Source organism: Nomascus leucogenys, chromosome 9 (assembly GCF_006542625.1).
Source record: "Nomascus leucogenys isolate Asia chromosome 9, Asia_NLE_v1, whole genome shotgun sequence".
Classification (NCBI taxonomy): domain Eukaryota; kingdom Metazoa; phylum Chordata; class Mammalia; order Primates; family Hylobatidae; genus Nomascus; species Nomascus leucogenys.
Window position 1 is genome coordinate 34,534,363 of NC_044389.1, and position 26,799 is coordinate 34,561,161.

General features: G+C 40.2%; 1 protein-coding gene across 6 annotated transcripts in view; it reads right to left on the reverse strand.

The window, feature by feature from the left end:
- Nucleotides 1-7,101: 7,101 nt before the first annotated feature.
- TUT4 (terminal uridylyl transferase 4) overlaps nucleotides 7,102-26,799 on the reverse strand; it is a 133,234-nt gene continuing 113,536 nt past the window's right edge. For 2 of the 6 annotated variants that reach the window (XM_030818813.1, XM_030818808.1), the window contains 6 exons: nucleotides 22,005-22,120; nucleotides 20,588-20,784; nucleotides 19,200-19,300; nucleotides 14,847-15,294; nucleotides 9,173-9,331; nucleotides 7,102-7,734 (listed from right to left, as the gene is read on the reverse strand). In XM_030818813.1, coding sequence (XP_030674673.1) covers nucleotides 7,646-7,734; nucleotides 9,173-9,331; nucleotides 14,847-15,294; nucleotides 19,200-19,300; nucleotides 20,588-20,784; nucleotides 22,005-22,120 — 1,110 coding nt within the window. In that variant the 3' untranslated portion in view covers nucleotides 7,102-7,645. Of the gene's footprint in view, nucleotides 7,824-9,172; nucleotides 9,332-14,846; nucleotides 15,295-19,199; nucleotides 19,301-20,587; nucleotides 20,785-22,004; nucleotides 22,121-26,799 lie in introns of all 6 variants that reach the window. The other 4 variants (XM_030818810.1, XM_030818809.1, XM_030818812.1 and 1 more) reach the window with 4 other exon arrangements.

Here is a 26,799-nt window from a genome sequence, read left to right on the forward strand (position 1 = left end):
TTGTATTTTTAGTAGAGACAGGGATTCACCGTGGTCTCGATCTCCTGACCTCGTGATCTGTCCGCCTTGGCCTCCCAAAGTGCTGGGATTACAAGCGTGAGCCACCGCGCCCGGCCTTAAAATACGTTTTAAAGTAAAAATAAACCCACACACAAAGCCCAATAAATTTTAGTAACAGAAATAAACCTCCCTAAACAAACGTTAAAACATACTTGTTTAGACGTATGGTAATATGTGGACCAAAATAGAGGTACCACAGCCAATCAATAGCAGGAAGGAGAATGTCCCTATTCTTTAATTAGAAGAAGGAGGTAAGAGTAAGATATGTTGCATGTCTGTAGATACCGTTTTGATAAAATTACACGGGAGATGGAGCTTGAGGACAAACCTTGCTGTAAGGCTCTTTCTGTCATCCACATGCTTGCTTATGGATGAAGCATTTTAAACTTTTTGACTACAGCATACATTTTAAAAACGTATTTTACCTCTTATGTACACATCTGTATTCTGTACTGAGACAAATTTCAGGAAAGAATACTTAACTATGCAAAGTGAATTCTGGTATTTCCTACTTGGTAACAGTTTTTAATATTGGATGAAACCACTTAATCGATTTTACTTCCAATAATTTGAAATACACTGACTTAAAAGCTTTGCCATAGGGCACAATCACCTTTTAATACAAAGAAATTAAGGGAGATGTGTTCCAAGGGGCAAAAGAAATAATGCATTTTTGGCCAGGCGCGGTGGCTCACGCCTGTAATCCCAGCACTTTGGGAGGCCGAGGCGGGCAGATCACCTGAGGTCGGGAGTTTGAGATCAGCCTGGCCAACGTGGAGAAACCCCATTTCTACTAAAAAATACGGCTGGGCATGGTGGCACATGCGTGTAATCCCAGTTACTCGGGAGGCTGAGGCAGGAGAATCGCTTGAACCCAGGAGGCAGAGGCTGCGGTGAGCTGAGATCGTGCCATTGCACTTCAGCCTGGGCAAAAAGAGCGAAACTCCATCTCAAAAAATAATAATAATAATGGGTTTGGTGAGAGAGTTCCAATATTAACAACCCAACTTCAAGCTCATTCCTCTAACCTCTTCCTGTTATTCTTCAGTAGACCAAAGTTTAAAGAAGCATTATTTAGAAGAATGATCACAGATTGCCCACTCCCTCAAAAAGGTTAATGTGACAGAAATTCTCCACATGCTCAAAAAAGGCAGCAGACATGATCTCTTTTAAAAAAAAAAAAAAAAAAAAGGTTCAAAAGAGATTAAGAGATGGAAAATAAGATTGGTGGAGTTTAAAGGCCTTATACTAGAAACCACAAAACATAAAACAGCACAGAGAAAATAGGCTGGAGGAAATAAAAAATGGAAAAGAGAAATATATAGAATAAAGAAATACTCTGATGGTTTAAGAAGAACTGGCCGGGTGCGGTGGCTCACACCTGTAATCCTAGCACTTTGGGAGGCCGAGGCAGGTGGATCGCGAGGTCAGGAGATCGAGACCATCCAGGCTAACACAGTGAAACCCGTCTCTACTAAAAATACAAAAAAATTAGCTGGGTGTGCTGGCAGGCGGAGCTACTAGGGAGGCTGAGGCAGGAGAATGGTGTGAATCCGGGAGGCGGAGCTTGCAGTGAGCCGAGATCGCGCCATTGCACTCCAGCCTGGGCAACAGAGTGAGACTCCGTCTCAAAAAGAAAAAAGAATTAAATGGGGTCAGGATGGTCTCAGATCTTATAACAAGAAGGCAATGAAGCAAAAGGCTCCAAAGGTTTGAGAAAAAGTGCCAGAAATTTTATACTTTGCCAAAGTTGTCTTAAAATACAAAGGCTACAGATGTTCTCAAGTTTGTAAGAACTTAAAAGTACAAATCATGAGCCTTTGGGAAAAAACTGCCCAATAATGAAATTCAACTAAAGAAGAAATGAATCAAATTAAGGACTTAGGAACAAAGAATCAGTAAAAGGAGGGTTAGTAAACACTTCAGAAACTTTAAAAATAATGGGCAATGATTATAAAGTCAAAATTAAATATGAACACTGTCTACATAGAAATAACAAGTAGAGTGTGCTGGTTTCATCTTTCATAGCAGGAATCACATACAGTCTAATTAAAACAAACATGAAGCTAGAAAAAAAATAGCCTCTTTATTTTCCGTAATTGTCCTTAATTTTAGGAGAAATCTTACAAGACTAGATTCTCCTGTGGGAAAAAAGTATTTAAATTGAGCATTTTTTCAGTTTCACACTTGTTTTCCTTTTGTTAATGTGCTATATTTGTTAAATATAGCATATGAGCCCACTTTTGTAAAACTGTTTGTATCTATGTGCCTGTATGATTAACAGAGATGGTTGGAATGAATGAAGTTCACCAGATAAGTACTTCTTTCTGGCTGATGAACTTTTGAGTGATTAAACCTTGTACTTTTATATAATGCTTATTTTCTTTTTACAATAAACATGTTAATTTCTACAAGGAAGAAATGAGTTGTTGGGAGTTAAAAGCTTTTTTATAAGCATACCAACACATTTTACGTATTGTTTGCTGGAACTAAAAATTAATAACCACTTTTATGAAGGTCAATTTGGCAATATGTAGCAGGAACCTTAGAACTTTTGATCCTTTTACCCAGTAATCCCACTTATGGGAATTCACCCTAATAGAATAATTACATGTACACACAAATAGCTTTATCCCATCATCATTTTACACATTATATATATAATATATATATATAAGAATAACTGGAAACAGCAAAAATATCCATCTGTAGGGGATATAAATAAATATACAGTACATATTTATATTTTTAATAATCCTAATGTCAAGGGAAAATACTAATCTCCATGTTATTAAACAGAACATTTCAAAACAATTTGGTCTTAAATGTGTGTGTTCTCCCTGTATAAGATTGATAATTTTCTACTTAACTGCTCTACAATGAATCTGAACTCATAATCTACTTTGCAAACTTAAAATCTGAGTGAGTTTCTACTGTATCAATTTTAAACTACATATGTTTTCCAACAGAACAGTTTTGCCAATTATTGAACACTGGCAGTTACTGAAGGAGGGGCAAATGAGATGCTGAAAACTAGTATCTATAACACTATCATATAAGTAAAACCTAGGCTATTGGTTACTAGGTTGCCAGTTAATAGGTTTTGCCAAGTGGTATTATACTGCCTTCCTTAAGGAAGAAAGGTTGAGGGGTTGGGGCATTCTGTTATTGGAAGTTGTTTTATTTTTAATGAATACTTTTTTTTATTTTTTTATTTTTTTATTTTTATTTTTGCACACAAAACAATAAACATTTTCTAAAAGTACATACAAACAAAAAGATGCATATCAAACATATTAGGAAGGTTGCCCATGGGAAGACGTGGAATAGAAATGAGGGGTGGGAATTAAAGAAAATAAATGAGAGAGGGACTTTGTATGGATCAATGATAATATCTCAATCTCTATTTGACAAAGAAGAAGGAGAAGGAAGAGGAAGAAAAAGAAAGTGGGATAAAGGATCAGAAAGGGAGGAAAATAGAAAAAATTAGCGTATGACTCCAGGGTAGACCTGTTTTGTTGTCGCTTGGTTGGTTGGTTGGTTTGTCAGTTGTATTTTTCATACGTTTCGCCATGTTGGCCAGGCTGGTCTCGAACTCCTAGCCTCAAGTGATCAACCCGCCTCGGCCTCCCAGAGTACTGGGACTACAGGCGTGAGCCACCACATCCAGCCCCCACATTGCTTCTGGCCTCTGTGGTAGACCTCCCAGACGGGGCGGCCGGGCAGAGGCGCTCCCCACATCCCAGACGGGGTGGCCGGGCAGAGGTGCTCCTCACTTCCCAGACAGGGCAGCCGGGCAGAGACGCTCACTTCCTAGACGGGGTGGTGGCCGGGCAGAGGCGCTCCTCACTTCTTCCCAGACGGGGCGGCCGGGCAGAGGTGCTCCTCACATCCCAGAAGGGGCGGCCGGGCAGAGGCGCTCCTCACTTCCCAGACAGGGTGGCCGCGCAGAGGCGCTCCTCACTTCCCAGACGGGGCGGCCGGGCAGAGGCGCTCCTCACATCCCAGACGATGGGTGGCCGGGCAGAGGCGCTCCTCACATCCCAGACGATGGGCGGCCGGGCAGAGGCGCTCCTCACTTCTTCCCAGACTGGGAGGCCGGGCAGACACACTCCTCACTTCCTAGACGGGGTGGTGGCCGGGCAGAGGTGCTCCTCACTTCCCGGACGGGGCGGCCGGGCAGAGGCGCTCCTCACATCCCAGACGATGGGTGGCCGGGCAGAGGCGCTCCTCACTTCCCAGACGGGGCGGCCGGGCAGAGACGCTCCTCACTTCCCAGACGTGGCGGCCGGGCAGAGGCGCTCCTCACTTCCCAGACGGGGCGGCCGGGCAGAGGCGCTCCTCACATCCCACACGATGGGCGGCCAGGCAGAGACGTTCCTCACTTCCTAAAAAGGGGTGGCGGCTGGGCAGAGGCGCTCCTCACCTCCCAGACGGGGCGGCCGGGCAGAGGAGCTCCTCATAACCCAGACGATGGGCGGCCAGGCAGAGACGCTCCCCACCTCCCAGACGGGGCGGTGGCCGGGCAGAGGCTGCAATCCCAGCACCCTGGGAGGCCAAGGCAGGCGGCTGGGAGGCGGAGGCTGCAGCGAGCCAAGACCACGCCACCGCACTCCACCCGGGCAACATCGAGCACCGAGTGAGCGAGCCTCTGTCTGCAGTCCCAGCACCTCTAGAGGCCGAGGCGGGCAGACCACCGGAGGTCAGGAGCTGGAGACCAGCCTGGCGGACATGGCGAAACCGCGCCTCCAGCCAAAGGAGAAAAACCAGGGAGGGGTGGTGGCGCGCGCCGGCAATCCCAGGCAGCCCGCAGGCCAGGGCAGGAGAATCACGGGAGCCGGACGCAGGGAGTCTGCAGCGAGCGGAGTGTACTCCAGCCTGGGCCACAGAGGGAAGAAAAGAAAAAGAAAGAAGAAAGAAAGGGAAGAAAGGGAGGGAGGGAAAAAAAAAAGGAAGAAGGAAGGAAGGAAGGAAGGAAGGAAGGAAGGAAGGAAGGAAGGAAGGAAGGAAGGAAGGAAAAAAAAGAGAAAAAGAAAGAGAAAGAAAGAAAGAAATTTCGAATACAATCCTCCCCTTGGTATGTGGTGGGGGATTGGTTCCAGGACTTCCCGCAGATATACCAAAATCCAAGGATGCTCAGGTCCCTGATATAAAATAGTACAGTCTTTGCATATAACCTATGCACATCCTCCTTTATACTTTAAATCATTTCTAGATTATATATAATGCCTCATACAATGTAAATTCTGTGGGAAAAGTTGTTATACTGTATTGTTTAGGGAATAATAACAAACTGTACAAGTTCAGTACAGACACAATTTTTTTTAATATCTGCAATCCGTGGTTGGTTGAATCCATAGATGCAAAGCCCATGGATATGGAGGGCCTACTGTATGTACAGAAGTAAAGAGAATAATAAACACCCCTGTATACATCATTACCTGTTCTCCAAAATGTGGAAGGACATGAAGTATTGAATGTTAATTTAAATCTTTTTTTTTTTTTTTTTTTTTTTTTTTTTGAGACGGAGTCTTTCTCTGTCCCCCAGGCTGGAGTGCGGTGACGCGATCTCGGCTCACCGCAACCTCCACCTCCTGGGTTCACGCCATTCTCCTGCCTCAGCCTCCCGAGTAGCTGGGACCACAGGCGCCCGCCAGCACGCCCGGCTAATTTTTTTGTATTTTTTAGTAGAGACGGGGTTTCACCGTGTTAGCCAGGATGGTCTCGATCTCTTGACCTCGTGATCCACCTGCCTCGGCCTCCCAAAGTGCTGGGATTACAGGCTTGAGCCACCGCGCCCGGCCTGTTAATTTAAATCTTGAATGCTCCAGGTCATTTTAACATAAATGCATAGTTGGGTCGGGTATCTTGTTAATAAATGATTTAAGTCCACCACTTGATAGGATTCTGAAGGATGCTGATGCTTTAATAAGAAAAAATGGTAAATATACCTGACTTTAACTCAGGGCTGTAAATACAGCATGAATACCCTCAACCTCCTGCAATAGGTTTCAAATATCTTCCATGTTGCAAAATATGGCAAGGGCCCAAGCAGTCTCCTATTTAAGTAAATTTAAGTAATGTGTATCAGAGGAAGCACAGCAAAGATAACCCACTGTCCTTACATTTTTGTCTACTTACTCTGCACATTTCCAAATAGATATATAGCATCATTTAGCCTAAAATCCCAGGCAACTGGACGGACTAATTAAGGGGTTAGAGAAAATTACCTCACCTCACTGCTAAAACAGCTAAAACATTATGCCACTAACAACTCGAGTCTGAATTCCAATACCCAATAATAATTAATTCCAAGTATTACTGGTAAATATACTTGGAATTAATTATCATCTTGGCAAGTGTGCTTTCCAGGTGGAAGTATAGGACTCAAAATGAATAGAGTCTGGGCTGGGTGCGGTGGCTCAACACCTGTAATCCCAGCACTTTGGGAGGCCAAGGCAGGTGGATCACCTGAGGTCAGGAATTCGAGACCAGCCTCACCAACGTGGTGAAACCCCACCTCTACTAAAAATACAAAAATTAGCCAAGTGTGGTGGCGTGTGCCTGTAATCCCAGCTACTTGGGAGGCTGAGGGAGGAGAATCACTCAAATCCAGAAGGCAGAGGTTGCAGTGAGCCGAGATCATACTACAGCACTGCAGCCTGGGTGACAGATATAGACTCTATCTCAAAAAAAAAAAAAAGTTATCTTCCCTCCACTCTAATTGCCAATATTAGTCTCAGTGTTTTAAAACTCTCTTTCCAAATACTTTTCAGTTCAGACTCCAGCATGTAAGTTTGCTTTTTGGAATTTACTGCTTTGCATTTCAGTTTTTATTTTCAAAGATAAAATGGAAATGGCTTCTGCTTCTATCAACCTCATATGGGTGTTGTGAACATCCAACCAAATAAAGGACATGAAATGATACTTGAATCTCTAAAACTAAAATCTGTGATTTAGAATGCTCTATTCACTGAAATTAAAAGAAATCTCGTTACATAATATTTCCATCATCTATACAACAGATTAACCAAATTTAACTCTTGTCAAAAAGATTTATTAACTTAAAATAGAAGTACTTCAAATACAGACAAAATCAACTTTCCGTTCAAGTTTGAATGTTCAATATACAAGTATGGAAAAGAAAAAAAATCTGAATCTTCATGTTGTAATTTTATTTTAATTTTTTACCTTTTAAAAAGTTTTTGGCACTACAAGGTTCTGTAAAGAATAGAAGTGACAATTTAAAACACATGAAATTCTTTCCTAACTTTTAAGAACAATATATAAAGTCTGAAGCAACCAAAGTATGAATACAGCTAATAGAAAATAAAGAATGTAATTTTTTAAATTCTCTCTTTATACAATTCATCAAGGTTAAACAAAACATAAAATTCCCTTAAAAATAGGGTAATAAAATAGATGAAATTTGTATCACTCAATTTGGTGATACTAGTAAAAACTATAGTTCATATTTATATACAAATAATACAGTCTGTAAAAACAGTCTTAGAATTTAAATAAGCTATCTAAACGTGTTAAAATTTTAAATCAGGACCTGATTTGTTTTGCTTTCCATTAAATGTCACTTTTTCTGCTGAATGTAACTGACATTGAGGTACGGATACCCTTGAGACAGCAGGATTGGCTGGTTGCTGTGCATCGGTAGACCAGCTGAAAGAAAATGGACTCGCATTACTCCGACACGTTTCCTCTTGGTGGGTGGGGACAACGCTCTCTACACCGACGGGTGGCACATCTGTCTGTTGGATACAACACAGACAGGAAACTGAAAGGCTTGTGCCTGTTTATCTGACAACACCTTAGAATTAACTTGTAGTTAGCTTTCTTTTTTTCTATTTATATAATAGGAGGAGATAAAGCATGCTGCAAAACATTTGAGAGGGTGGGGAGAAAAAGGAAGAAGGGAAGGAAATACCTGTTTGTGAAAAAAGGAGAGGACACGAAAGATGGAGAAGAGGAATCAAAGGGAAAAAACCCACTAAAGAAGAGTTGCAGACTCTCCCCTCCTAAAAGGGCTTATGACTAATAATAACTTCCTTCCGCCCCAGTTCTTTGCTCAAGAGAAGAGCTCAACCACAGTCAAGGCTCTGCCACTCTATAATACAGGGATGCCCCAGTAGTATATGGGTGGTTTAAGAAGGCTTAAATATAACAAGCTTGAGACCATACCAGGCACCTCCCCTTTATCATTTCATTCAATCAGCATTTCCTGAGTGCCTGTTTTAACTTCTTGAACTCCTAGTTTAACTATATGGACTGACCCAAGTGTTCTGAACTAGGTTAACAAGGAGCTGAAGGCCAGACTCAGACAATGCCTGTAAGAACAAATACCTCTGAGGCAAGTAGGTTAGATAAAATGCTCCAAGTTTCTAGGAATTCTTTGTTTGTAATATTCATTACCCAGTCAAAGCCATTATTAGTACTACAATAGCACCAGCAGAACATAATAAATTTTAATGTCATTCAAGTCCTGCGTTTACTAAACAAATCTGATTATGTCTTCATTCCACTAAAAACCTTTCATTAGATCCCCAATGCTCAGTAAACCAAGTCCAAACTCATAATATGGTCTAAGCCTACCCTCTCTAGCCTTATCACCATCTTTCCCATATACCTCCGTCCTCTAGCCCAAATATTTTCTCCTCTTCTTCATTATGCCAGGCAAAACTCAGTGACTGCATATATTAATCCCTCAGCTAAGCATACTCCTCCTCCTCTCTCATCTCTAGGCAAAAAAAAAAAAAAAAGAATTCCTGCGTCTCTTTCAAGATCTAGGTCAACTGTCAAAATCTTGCGATGTAATAATCTCTTACATCCACATCCTGTTTGGATTTGCTAGGGCAATGTTAACTGATTCATCTAAACTCCTTTTCTATTTAACATGTCTGGCTTTCCTAATAAAATGTGCATCGAGTAATTGAGATTTTGTTTTACAAGCACCTAGCACCATCTGACACACAGTATAATCTCTCAGTAAATGTTTACTGAATTTATGAATTTTCACTCCCAGATCCTGGCCTTCACTAAGGCTCTCTATCCCAGAATAAAACCCACCCAAGTCTGTTAACTAATTTGTATGCAATGGTACCTTGAGTATAGAAAGGTTTGTTGGGCTGAAATCGGGCATTTCCCTGATGCATGAAGTTTTGATGCAAACCATAAGGCCACGAAGCTGGGACAAGGGGGAAATGGGGACGCGGTGCATGTTCCCAAGGAATTGGAGGAGTCAGTCCTCGAAAGCCTGGCTCTGCATTTCAACAAGAAGGGAAAAAGACATTTAAAAACATTAGTTCATTCATTGAAATATCCCTTCATTCCACAAAGATATATTCAGTACCTACTATTGGCTAAGAACTATGCTAAATTCAGATAATACTAAACAAATTTTTTTAAAGAATAAAGCATTGGTATTTGCTCAAATTATTCATAAGAGACATACAAGAAGATATATATATATACAACAATATGTAATAATTGCTAGAACAGGCAAAATGTTCTGAAGAGAGGGCTAACCCAGTCTTTGAAGGTTAGAGACAGTCTTCCTAAGATGATTGACTAATTTGAGTTTTAAAAAACAAGGAAAAATTTAGGCAAAATAGGGAGGGGTGGGGGGGCATTTCAGAGAGAAGGAGTATCATGTACAAAAGCCTGAAAGCAGGAAAGCACATCAAGTTTGGGGAAATGCATAACAATCTGCAATATAGGGACAGGAGTGACAGAGGAAGTGGTAAGAGAAAAGGCGGGACAGGTAGGTGGGAATATACATTTCAAAAAACCTTAGTACATCATGCAAAGGAACTTAAGATTTTATCCTAAAGACAATGCCAACTACCCCAGAATCAATTATATCTTGGCCTGGAAGGAGATCCTATTACAAGCTTGAGGCATTGTGGCATAATGGTTGAGAACTTGGGCTTTGAGGCCAAACAGGTCTAAGCTCAAATCTCATTTCCTAAAACTACCAAGGTTCCATTTTGAACCTCAGATTGTTATGAGGTTTAAATTGGATAACCAAAAGAAAGTAGCTTGCACAAGAGCTAGCATATAGGTAGGTACTCAAAAAATGTAAGTCCTATTCTTTTTATGGCTAACTATCCCCCCAAATGTTTCTATTTCCCTTTAAAATGTATCTTTAAGTACATTTTTCGAAGTGCAGTACCCAGTTGATATTCTGGATCATTTCTGGTGGCTTTTCTCATTCAGAGTCACAATGTGCTAGGGAATAAAAGGGAATAACTGCCCTTATTCACTAAACTTCCCAGCAAGAACTCAAATTAAGTATGGGATAGGCAAGAGTAGACAGCAAAAAAACTAAAGCCTGTGTGAACTGCATTCTTAGAAGCTGAATCTTCTCAGGAGGTAAGCAAACCAGCTAGTTCACTGTGAATTCATAAAAGCCAAGTTACAACTAAGGGCTGAAGCTGAAGGGCTCAGGGTTTACAAAAATAAGTGAAACCGGTATATCCAGAATTAGGTCATAACCAAATGAGAAATGATGTTTTAACATAAAAGGGTATTTTTAAAAGATATATTCCAATCCCCTTTGCCTGTTTTTCATAACCCAAAATTTCCATAAAACGAGTAATACAATCTCATTAAAGATAACTTGAAAAATGGGGGAAAAAAACTCATATAATAATCTTCTCTGATACAACTATGATTATTATTTTAATATATTTCCATTCAGTCCTTCCACTTTCAACACAGTGTAACTGTAGCTTTAATATCAATTATGAATTGGGTATCTATACAATGAATAATATTAAGTATAATTTATTAGATAATAATACTATATAACAGGAATAATGTATCTAACATGGCAGGCTACTGAAGAGAAAACTAAACTCGCTACTAGAGAGAAAATGACAACAATTTTTTGCCTCTAGAAGTTCAGTCTAATGGGTTATGCAGATGAGTAAACAGACAATTTCAGCACAGTAAGACAAATGTTATGATATGGATATTAAGAAAATAAGGAGGACTTCCTGAAGAAAGTGATCTAAATTTAAAAATGGAGGATGAGTGAGTTAGCCAAGCTTTGAGGCAGCACAGAAGGAGGTAAGAGTGAGCAGCAGAGGTAACAGAGAGGACATTCCAAGCAGAAGGAACAACTTAGATAACCAGGGGTAAGAGGCAGTACAGTATGTTTGTGGGACATTAATTAGTTCACTGTGACTAAAACATTGAGAACAACAAGTGGCAGGGGGATGGAAGACTTGAAATTATAAAAATGGAGCTGATACATCAAAGGGCAAAACACTGGGTCTGTCTTCATGGTTCTTTAACTCAGTGACTATCACAGTACATGTCATGGCATATACACAATAAACACGTTGAATGATATATGAGAAGGACCATGTATGCCATATATCCTTTGATCTTAGAAATCTAATTAAGTTACCATATTCTGGCATTTTTGCTCAGCAAAATACCTTACTTGCATTGTTCCAAAAGAAGCTGGAGATAGCAAAATAATGGATACTGGCAACAATTATCAATGGCAGCTAAGGCTATTAAGTAAAAATTAATGATGAACTTGATAATGGGTAAAACAGGCTGATAAAACCAAACTCACAGATCAATCTTAAGTCACTAAAATAGTTACAACCAGACAGTAAGTTCCTTCTGAAGTGAGGAAACTGGAAATTATATGGGACCCACCAAGCAGCATTCTTACCAACTGAAAGAGCCTGAATCTAATCCAGTCTCTGAATCTAAATCCCAGTTTACAGGAAATACAGAGACAGAGGTACACATTAAATGATGCCACAAAGACATTATCAGCCAACTCCAGAATATGGGAAATTCTACAGTGCCTTATAGTTAATATTGGAAAAAAAAAATAGAAGCACCAACTGTTACAAAGGACAGTTAAGAGATATAAAAATCAAACACACAGTTTTAATTTTGATTCAAATAATAATAGGAATACTTTTTTAGGCTGGGCACAGTGGCTCACGCCTGTAAACCCAGCACTTTAGGAGGCCGAGGCAGACGGATCATGAGGTCAAGAGATCGAGACCATCCCGGCCAACATGGTGAATGAAAACCTATCTCTACTAAAAATACAAAAATTAGGGCCAGACGCGGTGGCTCACACCTGTAATCCCTGTACTTTGGAAGGCCAAGGCAGGCGGATCATTTGAGGTCAGAAGTTCAAGACCAGCTTGACCTACATAGTGAAACCCCATCTGTACTAAAATACAAAATTTAGCTGGGCGTGGTGGTGAGCGCCTCTAATCCCAGCTACTTGGGAGGCTGAGGCAGGAGAATCGCTTGAACCCAGGAGGCGGAGGTTGCAGTGAGCTGAGATCGTTCCACTGCACTCCAGCCTGGGCAACAGAGCAAGACTCCCTCTAAAAAAAAAAAAAAAAATCTGGGCATGGTGGTGTGCTCCTGTAGTCTCAGCTATTCGGGAGGCTGAGGCAGGAGAATCGCTTGAACTCAGAAGGCGGAGGTTGCAGTGAGCTGAGATCGTGCCACTGCACTCCAGCCTGGCAACAGAGCGAGACTGTCTCAAAAAACTATATACTTTTTTAGATAAACAGGAAAAACTGAACAAGTACTAGGTATTAGATGATACTAGGTATGGCAATGATCTCATGATTTTTTTTTAAGTGACACAACTGAAGTTAAAAAGCAAATTTGATCCAATGTGTGAGATTTGATCAGTCAAGTCAAAAATATTTTTAATGGTTAGGAGTGCTAGATAAAAGAATAGCAAATTATTGATAACTGTTAAAGTTGGTTAATGGGAAGGGGGGTTCATTATATACTTTACTGTCTTTCGTGTATGTTTCAAAATTTCCATAATAGCTTTTTTTTTTTTTTCTTTTTTTTTGAGATGGAGTCTCGCTCTGTCGCCCAGGCTGGAGTGCAGTGGCGCGATCTCGGCTCATGGCAAGTTCTGCCTCCCAGGTTCACACCATCCTCCTGCCTCAGCCTCCCAAGTAGCTGGGACTACAGGCACCCGCCACCACGCCCGGCTGATTTTTTGTATTTTTTAAGTAGAGACTGAGTTTCACCGTGTTAGCCAGGATGTGCTTGATCTCCTGACCCTGTGATCTGCCCACCTCGGCCTCCCAAAGTGCTAACAGTTCTTAAGATAAAAATAATTATCACTAAAAAGTTGGGCATAAGTCAGGCGCAGTGGTGTGTGCCTGTAGTCCCACAGCTACTCAGGAGGCTAAGGCAGGAGGAGCACTTGAGCCCAGGAGTTCAAGGTTGTAGTGTGCTAGACTGGCCTGTGAATAGCCACTGCACTCCAACCTGGACAACACTTTGAGACTTTGTCTAAGTGTCTAAATATATATATATATATATATATATTTTTTTTTGGAGAGAGTCTCACTCTGTTGCCCAGGCTGGAATGCAATGGCATGATCTCAACTCACTGCAACCTCTCTTTCCCTGGGTTCAAGTGATTCTCCTGCCTCAGCCTCCTGAGTAGCTGGGATTACAGGCGTGCATCACCACACCCAGCTAATTTTTGTATTTTTAATAGAGACAAGAGTTTTGCCATGTTGGCCAGGCTGGTCTTAAACTCCTGGCCTCAAGTGATCTGCCCACCTCAGCCTTCCAAAGTTCTGGGATTACTCGTGTAAGCCACAGTGCCAGCCTGTGTGTGTATGTGTAAGTGTGTATAAACATTTATATGTATGTGTGTGTGTGTATATATATATATATATATATATGTATATTTTAAAGCTGGATATAAAACTAGATTTATAGCATGTATCAACTATTTTCTTAAATAGGCAGTTTTTTTTTTTTTAAATGACTGAATGGTAATACACCAAAATATTCCTTAGTATTTATGTCTAGGAATTGAGATGATAGATGATTTATTTCTCAAATACTCTATAATGAACATGTATTACTTAGATATCAGAAAAAAAACTATTTTTCTTTTTTAAAGAATTGTTCCTTACTGAGAAAAAATAGTGTCTAGGGCATGCAGCAGCACAGTTTTGAACAAAGAAATTAGTTTAAGTCTTGGACCTACCATTATTATTAATTTTTTTGGTTTCCTTGATCTTGTTTTTGTTTGAGACAGTTCTGCTCTGTCGCCCTGGCTGGAGTGCAATGGCGCAATCTCGGCTCACTGCAACCTCCGCCTCCTGGGTTCAAGCAATCCTCCTGCCTCAGCCTCCCACACAGTTGGGATTACAGGCGTGCACCACCACGCCCAGCTAATTTTTGTATTTTTAGTAGAGATGGGGTTTCACCATGTTGGCCAGGCTGGTCTCGAACTCCAGACTTCAGGTGATCCACCTGCCTCGGCCTCCCAAAGTGCTGGGATTACAGGCGTGAGCCACCATGCCCGGCCAACCTACCATTATTAACCATGACAGTAAGACAGTGAAGTTACTTAACTCTTCAATTTCATCAACTGTATAATAAATAATACACCAAACAGGGTGGCAGTGAAAATTTTTTAAAATACTTAAATAATAGCTAACATTTATGTGTGTTACACCTCATTTAACATTTACAATATCCCTGTGAGTTAGATGGCCTATTTTACAGATGAAACCAATGCACGAAGACATTAAGTAATTGCCCAAGCTACATAATAAGTGGCAGGGCCAGGATTCAAATCCAGGCAGTCTGAATCCAGAGCCCATATTCTTAATCTTTATCTAATCCTGTACCGTCCATCCACAAATACTGCTTTCCTTCTTTTTCCTCACATTGTTTCTACAGACAGATACAAAAGAAGAAAAGACATGCAGATAAAAAAGAAGAAAAGGAAAGGTTACCTGAATTCCCCACTGCACCATTGTTCACCAGGGAATTCGGAGCCACAGTACGGGGCCAGTGTCCATCGTGAGATGTGTTAGGGATTGCCACAGGTCTGGCAGCAGGCTGTGCAAAGATGATGCTGGGATCATTCAGGCCAATACTGCTGGGGGCACTGCCTGGTGCAGAGTGGATCACTGGGCCATGGATGGGCCAGGACGGGGCAGGGATCTGGAGAGGGTGCACTGGCAACAATCCCATATTGTGCATGGGAGAATACTGAGCTGGTGGTGACTGGGGAAAGTTATACAGTGGCATCTGGACCTGATGGGGAGGTTGGGCTCCCTGCTGAGGTGGGCCAAGCTTAGGTTGGGATCCTGGCTGAGATGAAGGCTGAGTAATAGCAGCTGACTGGGAAGAGTTCTGTGGAAATGGCTGAGGCTGAGGAGAATAAGATGGTGATTCAGACTGCAGACAAAAAAAAAAAATTTAAAATTAATTTATAAACATCTTAATTTTATCAAAGTAGAGATAAAACACAAAACTAAAAACTTTATAAAACAGAACTCTATGATGTATATCATAACAAATAATTAGTTTTTCCCAAGGTACTCAACCCCCCTTTTCAAGTAGGTATTGCCTCACAAATCGTTTTATTGTCCAAAGAAAAGAGAGCCCAGACATGGTTCCCATAGTGCAGAACACATACTTCCTATTGCAAACTCAAAACTTCCATCTAAGTATCTCATAGTCACTTTCCATCAGTCCCTCAACAAGTATTTATTGTGTCAATTATGTACTAAGTATTGTTCTAGGTAATAAAAATGTAATACCAACATGTATGCCCTCATGGAACTCAACGTTTAAGGGGGATAAGGAGGGGAGCAGATAAAGATTACATAAGCAATCAGAATAAGTATAATGAGTACTATGATAAAGAATGTATACTATACAGTTGTCCGTCAGGATATGCAGGGGATTGGTTCCAGGACCCCCACAATCCTCCTGTACTCAAGTCCCACAGTCAGCTCTACAGAATCCATATATACAAAAAGTTGGATCTCTGAATACTTGGGTTTTGCATCCTGGGAATACTGTATTTTCCAACCACAATCTGTTGGAAAAAAATTCATGTGTAAGTAGACCCACGCAGTTCAAACCTGTTTTGTTCAAGGGTCAGCTACATAATGAAATCCCAGTGCTGGAACACCTAAAGCCACTTTGGGAGAAGGAGAGAAGAGAAATCAAGGAAAGCTTCCCAGAAAAAGTGATCTTTTAGCTGAGACTCAGGGTAAACAGAAATCAGTCTGATACAAGAAGGGAGAGATAAGGGGAGAGGAAGAGTGTTCAATATGATTGAAGGTCCAGAGGTATGAAAACACATGGCTTTTCAAAGTAATTGGAATCTGAAAGAAGTTTAATATTACTGGAGTACATATAATGGCAGGGGAATGGCCGAGGCTGAAGAGCTAAATAGGGGCAAGACAATGAAGTGTCTTATAAGCCTTGTAATTTAGACTATATCCTAAGTGCAGCGGTAAACCACTGAAGGGTTTTAAACAGGTAAGGAACATGATCAATCTGAACTTTAGAAAGATTATCCTGGTTTAATAAGAATAAAACAGAGAATTTTTTTTAAAGGCTGATGAGAGACAGGAACAGTGGCTCAAGACTGTAAACCTAGCACTTTCAGAGGCTGAGGCAGGCAGATCACTTGAGCTCAGGAGTTTGAGACCTGCCTGGGCAACATGTTGAAATCCCATCTTTACAAGAAATACAAAAATCAGCCAAGTGTGGTGGTGCATATCTGTAGTCCCAGCTACTCTGGAGGCTGACATGGGAGAATCACCTAAGCCTAGGAGGACGAGACTGCAGTGAGCCATGATTGTGCCACTGCACTCCAGCCTGGGCAACAGAGCAAGACGCTGTCTCAAAAATGAATGAATAAATAAATAAGTAAAAATTAAAAGGCTCTTGAGACTGATTAGGACGTTGCTATAATATAGCAGTCCTGAGATGATAGTAGCCTAGGCTAAGGAAATATAAACAGGGATAGAGGGAAGCAAATGGCTGTGAGATACTTTTTTTTTTTTTTTTTTTTGAGACAGTCTCGCTGTGTTGCCCAGGCTGGAGTGCAATGGTGCAAATCTCAGCACATTGCAATCTCTGCCTCCTGGGTTCAAGTGATTCTCCTGCCTCAGTCTCCCAACTAGCTGGGATGACAGGTTCCCTGCCACCACACTCAGCTAATTTTTTGTATTTTTAGCAGAGATGCGGTTTTACCATGTTGATCAGGCTGGTCTCAAACTCCTGACCTTAGGTGATCCACCCACCTCAGCCTCCTGAAGTGCTGGGATTACAGGAGTGAGCCACCACACCTAGCTTTTTTAAAGGCAGAAACAACAGGACTTAGTGACTGAATATAGAAGTTGAAGGAGAGGGAAAAGTTTTGGAAACTAGATAGAAAATGGGATCATTCAATGAGATATAAAACACAGGAGGAAGAGGCAAGTCCTGGGGGTTGGAAGGAAAGATTAACTATATTTTAGACATGTTGAGGTGCTCTGTTAGACATCAGAGTAGCAATGTCCATTAGACAGACTCTTTCCGAAAGCACGGGTGAGAGAAAAGTGAGGACTAGTGGCATAAAATGAAAATTAGGGCAGCATAGAAAAGTGGTTAGAGCATAAGCTTTGCTGACAGAGAGTCTGAGGGTTCACATTCTGATTCCAAGTGTCTATTGACCTCAGGCAAGAAACTGAAACCTCGGTTTCTTTACCTATAAAATATAATCAGAATTTGCCTCAGGTTTTTGAGATTAACTGAACAATGCATGTGGAACATATAACCACCAAGTTCAAGATAGCAGATACATTTCTGTAGCAAGGGAAGGATGGTAGGAAGCTTTTAAGATAGGAATGGGATCAAAGAAGAATGTACAGGGGTTTCAACTGAGGGTAATTTTTTAATAAAGCTAAAATAACAGTGTTAAAAACTGTTAAAGCCTGGTAGTGATACATAGAGATTTATTTTCTATACTTTTCTGTACTTTTGAAATATTTTATAATCACAAACAAAGAATGAATGCATGTATAGCACACAGTTTACACTCAAAAAATGTTAACTACATTAAATGTGATTATTGTGTTTATGAAAGTATCAAGCACATAATAGGTATTCAAGTGTTTGAGGTGAGGGTGGAAAATTTCCTAAATGTTTTCCAAAGATTCTCCCTAATACTCTTCAAATACTTGAAAGTTTTTTCTACAACACAAATCACATTAGATTTAGCATGTTAAATGGTTAACGGATTTGATGCTAGAGAGACTTCGGTTTGATTTTTATAATCTCTTATTCTCAGTTTCCCAATTGGTAAAATTTGATGATACTAATACCTACCACTTCACATGGCCACTCGAAGGATTAAATTTGCTAAGTGTAAAGCACTGAACATTTTGTCAGATTTAGAGTGTTATTTAGAGTCATTATTAATTAAGAAGTACAAGGTGAATACAGATTTACACAAAGGTTAAGAGCAACTCAGCAAACTTAATATTAAACTTATGAGTCTGGGCTGGGCACAATGGCTCACACCTGTAATCCCAGCACTGTGGGGAGCCAAGGCAGGTGGATCACTTGAGGTCAGGAGTTCAAGACCAGCCTGACCAATATGGTGAAACCCCATCTATACTAAAAATACAAAAATTAGCTGGGCATGATAGCATTGCCTGCAGTCCAGCTACTCAGGAGATGGAGACAGAACTGCGTGATCCCAGGGGTGCGGAGGTTGCAGTGAGCCGAGAACGCGCCACTACACTTCAGCCTAGACAATGGAGCAAGACTCCATCTTAAAAAGAAAGAAAAGATAGTAAAATAAACTTATGAGTCTGAATTCTCATTCAATACTGTTTTTTTACAGGGTGTATTTCACTAGGTATCCACAGGTCAAGCTATGAGAAGACAGAAGTTTCATGCAAGCAAAATGCCATGTATATATTGCCCTAACAACACTAAATGCCTAAAACATCTCAATTTTTATGTCTATTTTTATTAATGGTATTGATATTTTTCCACTAAGCGAAGTCTGAAACCTCAAAGTCATTACCTTATTTTTAATCCATCTTATTAGGTAGTTATTGTATAATTTAAGAGTAGGCTCATGTAAATTAAGTAGCTTCTCTGTAGACAGAAACCCAGATCTACATTATTCCAAAAGGAATGCTCATTCCACCTTATGTGCCTAGCAAGGACATATATACAAAGCACTGTGTAATCTGGAAGATCGTATTTGCCAGTCAGAGAAAACACTATCACCCATTAAAGATACCGCTATCATCAGTCAAGACTAACACATTCACAGGCAGAATACTTACACATTCTGAGGACTGTCTAGTCCTTATGGACTGATCACCCTGTTGCTGAGCTGAACCAGCCACCTGTTGAGCATTTACAAGGTTGCGGACCAGCTGGGCTGCTAAGAGAAGGCATCACAAAGAAAATCAACAGATGAGGAAAGTAGCAGAGAAATGACAATAAATAAACTCCCTTCTTATGTAAAAGAATCTCAAATATCTCTGCAATTTTATAAACTTAGACTTTTAAAACTTAAGTATATTAGCGAAGGACTTGCAGCAACTGAGCTACTTAATTTTAAAAGCTATTTGTCAAACTAGCAGATCAAGAAAAAAAATAAACCGATCCTAGAAGCAAGAACAAATGTCATTCTGCTTTTCTAAAGGAGACAACATATTTATTTGAGAAATACTTTCTGGTTGGGTGCAGTGGCTCATATCTGTAATCCTAGTATTCTGGGAGGCTGAGGTGGGAGGATCACTTGAGTCTGGGAGGTCAAAGCTGCACTGAGCTGTGATCATACCACTATACTGCAGCCTGGGCAACAAGAGTCTATCTCTCTCTCTCTCTCTCTCTCACACACACACACACACACACACACACACACAAACAAAAACCTTTCTGCAGTAAGAATCTGAGTAACTGGAAATCACTACTTCTAAAGTGTTCTCTTATTTTCTTTCAATAAACTCTTACTTGGGTTACTATTTAATTCTCAAAATTCCTTGTGAAATATAACATGAACAGGTATCCTTCTCTCACAGCAGCAGTGGGAAGAAATATAATTTCTCCAATATGTTTCTAGGAAAAAAGTCTCTTGGAAAGAATGTTAGTGACAGAAACAGATGAAGAATCTGACTCAAATCCAAAGAATAGGCTGGCCACGGTGGCTCACGCCTGTAATCCCAGCACTTTGGGAGGCCAAGGCAGGTGGATCGCCTGAGGTCAGGAATTTGAGACCAGCCTGGCCAACATAGTGAAACCATGTCTCTACTGAAGTCCAAAAATTAGCTGGGGCGTGGTGGCATGCGCCTGTAATCCCAGCTACTCAGGAGGCTGAGGCAGGAGAATCGCTTGAACCCGGGAGGCAGAGGTTGCAGTGAGCCGAGATTGCGCCACTGCACTCCAGGCTGGGTAACAAGAGCGAGACTCCGTCTCAAAAAAAAACAAAAAACAAACAAACAAAAAAATCCAAAGAATACTTACAGGGAGATAATTGAATACAACAGACTGTGGAGACCTTGATAATGAACTTATCCAAGTACTATTCAAAGTATAAGCCTCATTGTCTAAATTTTATCTCTTTAAGAAATTGTAAGGTCCAAAATCATACAATTAGGTTTGCAATAGAGAGGAACATAAATGACTTCGTTTCTACCAGAAACTATGTTTGGCCTTCTCTATTTACCTGCCACGCTGCTATTCCTCTGACGGGCCAGCTTGACCTCTGGGCACTCCCTTCGTACGTGTCCAGCATCTCCACATATAAAACATCTGAGGTCTCTAAAGTCTCGGGGGTCATGGAGGTCTCGGGAATCTTTCTCTTCTTCATTCCCTTCCTTCTCCTCTTCACTGTCTTTCTTCTTTAGTCTAAACAGTAAACTGCTGATACCAATAATGTGGGGCTAGGGACTTGTAAATTAAGTGAGTCACAGAATAAACTACGCAGGACTCTCACAATAACAAAAGGACTAACATGCCTGTCATTTCCTGCGTCTTTTTGAAGGCAAGGGAACAAACATTTATGGCACATCTGCTCATTTGGCAGGAACTCGATTTCCCAACAGTTTTGTAAAACAATATTATATTAAATTTTTTTAAAATACCAAATTTTAAACCTTTAACAATCCTTAGAGGTTGATATTTATTATCTCCAGTTTTAAAAAGAAATTGAGGCTTAGAGAAGATAAGTGGCTTGACTAAATTTAATAGTAAATAGCAGTGATGGAAACTGAAGTTTGTTCTGTCTCAAAAGTTCCAAGTTTTTATATTAGGCCAGACTTGATGACAAAAGAAAAAGATCTTCCTGACCTACTACAATATACAGAACCTGGGAGACTATAATTCACAGATATATTTTGAGGGAGTATAGAAGATGTACATTCCCCCAGATCTATAAATATAGCTCACAGCTTCCATTAATTATATTTTAATTATCAGTTTGCATGACTGTGAGATCCTCAGCAAGAACCCAATGTCTTGGTCACTTTTATTTCTCCTAGAACAATTCCCAACACATAGATGGTGTCAATAAACACTTCTTCATTTAAAAAAAACCACAAAACTGGCTGGCATGGTGTCTCACGCCTGTAATCCCAGCACTTTGGGAGGCCAAGGCAGGCAGATCACGAGGTCAGGCGTTCGAGACCAGCCTGGCCAACACTGGTGAAACCCCATCTCTACTAAAGATAACAAAAAGTCAGCTGGGCATTGTGGTGCGTGCCTGTAATCCCAGCTACTTGGGAGGCGGAGGCAGGAGAATCACTTGAAACCGGGAGGTGGAGGATGCAGTGAGCTGAGATCACACCATTGCACTCCAGCCTGGGCGACAGGGCGAGATGCCGTCTCAAAAAAAATAAAAACAAAAACAAAAACAAAAAAACTGAGTGAATTAATGGATAAATGAACAAATGAATGTTAGAAGATACTATTATACCACATACAAATCTTACCCTATTACAAAATTCCACTCAAATGAACATTTACCTTAGGTATAATTAAATACCCTAAACTTTCTCACTTAAACATTTCTGAACATAATTATAGCTACAAATTGGTCTCTCATTTATTTTCCTCAAAATGTTGATATATATACATTTGCCAACCTTTTCCTTTTAGGGCAGTCTTTCATGTAGTGGCCTATTTTTCCACACACACGGCAACATCTATCATTGGGAGCCAGTTCTCCATCTGTTAATACTCTGGAATCAAAGAAGTACTCCTAGGGAGAAAATGCAATTTTACTAGGAGGAATCACTATAAAACTTTTGAATCCAAATGGAAAGAAGACCAAGATGCAAACATGGTTTATTTTTACAAAGAAAATAACAGCAACAAATATTTCACTTGTAAGTAAAACCCAAGATATGAAAATAAGATTCACAATCATCATCATCACAGTTGCTAATAGTACTAACCAAGTTACATCCATATGACATTACACAAAGATGCTACAGATGAATAAGAAAAATCTCAATAAAGTAGATACTATTTTCATTCTCACTTTATAGGTGGGGAAACTGATTCAGGAGTTCAAGTCATTTGCCCATAGAAAAAAATAGGTTAAGTCTCAGATAAAAGATGTAGAGCTAAGTCTGTCTCACAACAAAACTCATGCTTTCTGCTATATTGGGCTACTTTTGGAAAGGAATTATTCTCTGTACAAAATTGCCTGTAGGCTAAGTGCAGTGACTCATGCCTGTAATCCCAACACTTTGGGAGGCTGAGGCAGGGGGATCACCTGAAGTCAGGAGTTCGAGACCAGCCTGGCCAATATGGCGAAACCCCGTCTCTACTAAAAACACAAAAATTAGCTGAGCATGGTGGCGTGTGCCTGTAGTCCCAGCTATTCAGGAGGAAGAGACAGGAGAGTTGCTTGAATCCAGGAAGTGGACGTTGCAGTAAGCAAAGATCGTGCCACTGCAGTCCCAGTTACTCAGGAGGCCGAGATGGGAGGACCACTTGAGGCCAGGAGTTTGAGGCTGTAGTGCATAATGACTGTGCCTATGAATAGCCACTGCACTCCAGCTGGGACGAAGTAGTGAAACTCTGTCTCTAAAAACTAAAAATAAATAAGTAAATAACAACAACAAAAAAAAGCAATTCTCTGGTTTATGTGAAATATGATTGGATTTAATACAGCTTTTTAAGAACATGTAACATGTATCATGTAAAGAGGAACAGACCTAAAGAAAAGGCAGGGGATTAAAAAGAAGTAAATAATTTTCCAAAGTCTTAGAACCAGACTTATTTCTGCTTTATCTTTGCACCTTGCTTATCCCTCTAAACTTTAGCTTAGTTTTGCATTGTCACAAAGACTAGCTGGTCCTAACAGTGTCCATCCTTCTGGAAGTCAAGAGAACATGTCCACTTAGCTATTTTCACATTTCCCTAAACTCAAGGATAAAAGTATAAGAGACATGCCCAATAGGATGCCTACAGCTTTAAAAAGACAATAACAAGTATTGGTGAGGATGCAGAAAAACTGGAACACATACGTATTGCTGGTGGGAATGTAAAGTAGCACAGCCACTTTAGAAAACAGTTCCTTGAAAAGTTAAACATAAATTTATCAAAATGACACAGCAATTACACTATTAAGTATATACCAAGAGAAATAAAAACATACATTCTCACAAAAATTTGCACACAAATATTCACAACAGCATTATTCATAATAGCCAAAAAGTAGAAACAACTCAAATATCCAACAACTGATGAATGGATAATAAAATGTGGTATATCCATACAACGGAATATTTTTCAGCCATAAAAGGGAATGAAGTATTGATACATGGTACAGCATGAAGGAACCTTGAAAACATCACGCTAAAATGAAAGAAGCCAGTTTCAAAATGTTACATATCATATGATTTCACTTATATGAAATGTCCAAAATAGGCAAATCTACAGAGACAAAAAGTGGTTAATGGTTTGAGAAGAGGGGAAGAGAGGGAATGAGAACTGACTGCTAATGAGGACAAGGGTTTATTTTAAAAGAAGACGAAAATGTTCTAAAATTAAATTGTAGGGATGGTTGCACAATCCTGTATATATATTAAAAACCACTGAATTGCACAGTGAGTTGTATATAATGTGGACTCTATTCCAATGAAGCTGTTTGGTTTGGTTTTATTTGCCTTTTTAGAGACAGCATCTCGCTGTGTTGGCCAGGCTGGTCTTGAACTCCTGGCCTCAAGCGATCTTCCTGCCCTGGCCTTCCAAAATAATAGATTACAGGCATGAGCCACCATGCCCATCTTGTGTTTTTTTTTTAAAGACAAGAGATACAATTCTTCATTACTACTGATAAATCAATGTAGCTAATTAAAATCATCATCCTATTTTTTGCCAGGACAACATAAAGGTCTTAATTCACCCAAGCTGCTTAAGACAGAAACCTAAGAAGCATCCTGAACTTGTTCTCTTTCGCCCATCACTTCTAATTAATGACCAAGTTGTATCCATTCTATTGCTGAATATCTCTTGAATCCACTTTTCTCTATCCTTCCACCCCAGTTAGGGTGGCCTACACCTGAGGCCAGCAAACTTATTCTGTAAAGAGTCAGGTAGTAAATCTTTTAGGTGCTGTGACAAAATTGAAGATGTAATATAGGTACTTACATAATGAGAGAAAGCAAATTTCCACAAAAAAATTTTACTGAAGAAATGTTAAATATGCTAATAGAAATAATTAGATATAATCTTTTATAAGTTTACTACTAAGAAGAATATAATTATTTTGGAGGGAGATATAGTTTATTTAATTGGGGTTCAAAGTTAGTGCTCCCTATCATTAAAACTGAGAGCAACTGTTCATCTATAAATGCTGATCTGCAATGACATTTTATGTATTTTAACTAAAAACGCTTTTCACAGATGAAGAGGTTGAAGATTCAGAGGAGATAGAATAATCTAGAGTACATATGTAAGAACTAATCTTTCATAAAGAAGAAATACCTACAGATGCAGGTAGATTTACAGATCTTGTAGCAGAAAGCTAAAGGACTATTTATTTGATACTATGTACTGTCTCAGAGGAAAAGCATCCACTGGAGTGAGAAGGGCAGAGGTAAAAGGTGGGACAAAGTGCAGGGCATACGGCTTTTTTTTTTTTTTTTTTTTTTTGAGACAGAGTCTCGCTCTGTTGCCCAGGCTGGAGCGCAGTGGCGCAATCTCAGCTCACTGCAACCTCCGCCTCCTGGGTTCAAGCAATTCTCCTGCCTCAGCCAAGCTGGGACTACAGGCGTGCACCACCACTCCCAGCTAATTTTTTTTTTTTTTGTATTTTTAGTAGAGACGGGGTTTCACCACGTTGACCAGGCTGTTCTCCAACTCCTGACCTTGTGATCTGCCTGCCTCAGCCTCCCAAAGTGCTGGGATTACAAAGTGAGCCACTGCACCTGGCTGGCATACTGCATTTTGAGTAAAATAAGTAAATCTGAAATAGTGCTAACAGAATAGGAGCTAAAGGTAACTGAAGAAATATGACTGTCACACATTACTGAAAGTCCAGTTGAGGCTGGTAAACGTTTATGACTGTAATATATACTTAAAACTGTCTAGCTTTTTGACTTTTTTCCATTAGTGTACAGCTACCCAAGGACAGGCACATGGTGGATACCTGAATTCATATAAGGTACAATACAGAAGAGTGCACAGGAAGGACTGTGGCACAAAGGAATTCAAGATATATGTTAGATGGCCGGGCGCAGTGGCTCACACCTGTAATCCCAGCATTCTGGGAGGCCAAGGCGGGCAATCATTTGAGGTCAGGAGTTTGTGACCAGTCTGGCCAGCGGGTGAAACCCTGTCTCTACTAAAAATACAAAAATTATCTGGGCATGGTGGCATGCACCTGTAATCCCAGCTACTCTGGAGGCCAAGGCAGGAGGATCGCTTGAACCTGGATGGCAGAGGCTGCAGTGAGCTGGGATGGCACCAGTGCACTCCAGCATGGGTGACAGAGTGAGACTCCATCTCAAAAAAAAAAAAAAAAAAAAAAAGCCAAAGTATATACTAGAGAGCAGACAAAATCTAAGTTAAATGGGGAAGAAAAATGACAGAAGACAGCTGATGGACAGGGACAAAATGGGTCAATATATAGGAGAACATAATGATGTAGAAAAATAACTGAAAGAACAAGAAAGATGAAAGGACAGGAAATATACTTATCTTTATCTTTCATAATTTAGGGAAATAAGGCAAATCTATCTTGCATGCTGTTATAATCTCAGTAACTAGGAGTGAAACAGGTATGAAATATAAGCATGAAAGACTATGTACAAGGACATTTTCGACCATACAGGTTGAGTATCCCTTATCCAAAATGCTTGAGATCAGAAGTGTTTTGGATTTTGGAATACCTGCATTACATTTACACCAGTTGAGCACCCAAATCAGAAAATCGGAAATCTCAAATGCTCCATATGAGCATTTCCTTTGAGGGCCATGTCAGTGCTCAATAAGTTTCAGGCTTCAGATTTGGGGTGCTCAACCTGTGTAAGTTGTAACACTGACACGATGAAGATAACCTAAATGTCCATCAAAAGAAAAGTTAGATAAACTAGTATATCCAAGTTATGGAATACTACATACTGACTTTTGAAAGAGAATAAAGTAAATCAAAAAATGATTAGCAGACTCATGGGCCCTTCTGCTAGGCCCCAAATGACATTCAAGACCAAAGATTTTGACATCTATATGTAATTATAATATATTGCATTAAGAATTACTAAAAATTTGTATGCATAAACTAAAACGGGCCCATTTCCAGTTTACCGAGGACTCTAATTTAGTATTCTACTAGAAAGTCTCGGCCAGGCACAGTGGCTCACGCCTGTAATCCCAGCACTTTGGGAGGCCGAGGCGGGTGGACCACCTAACGTCAGGAGTTCAAAA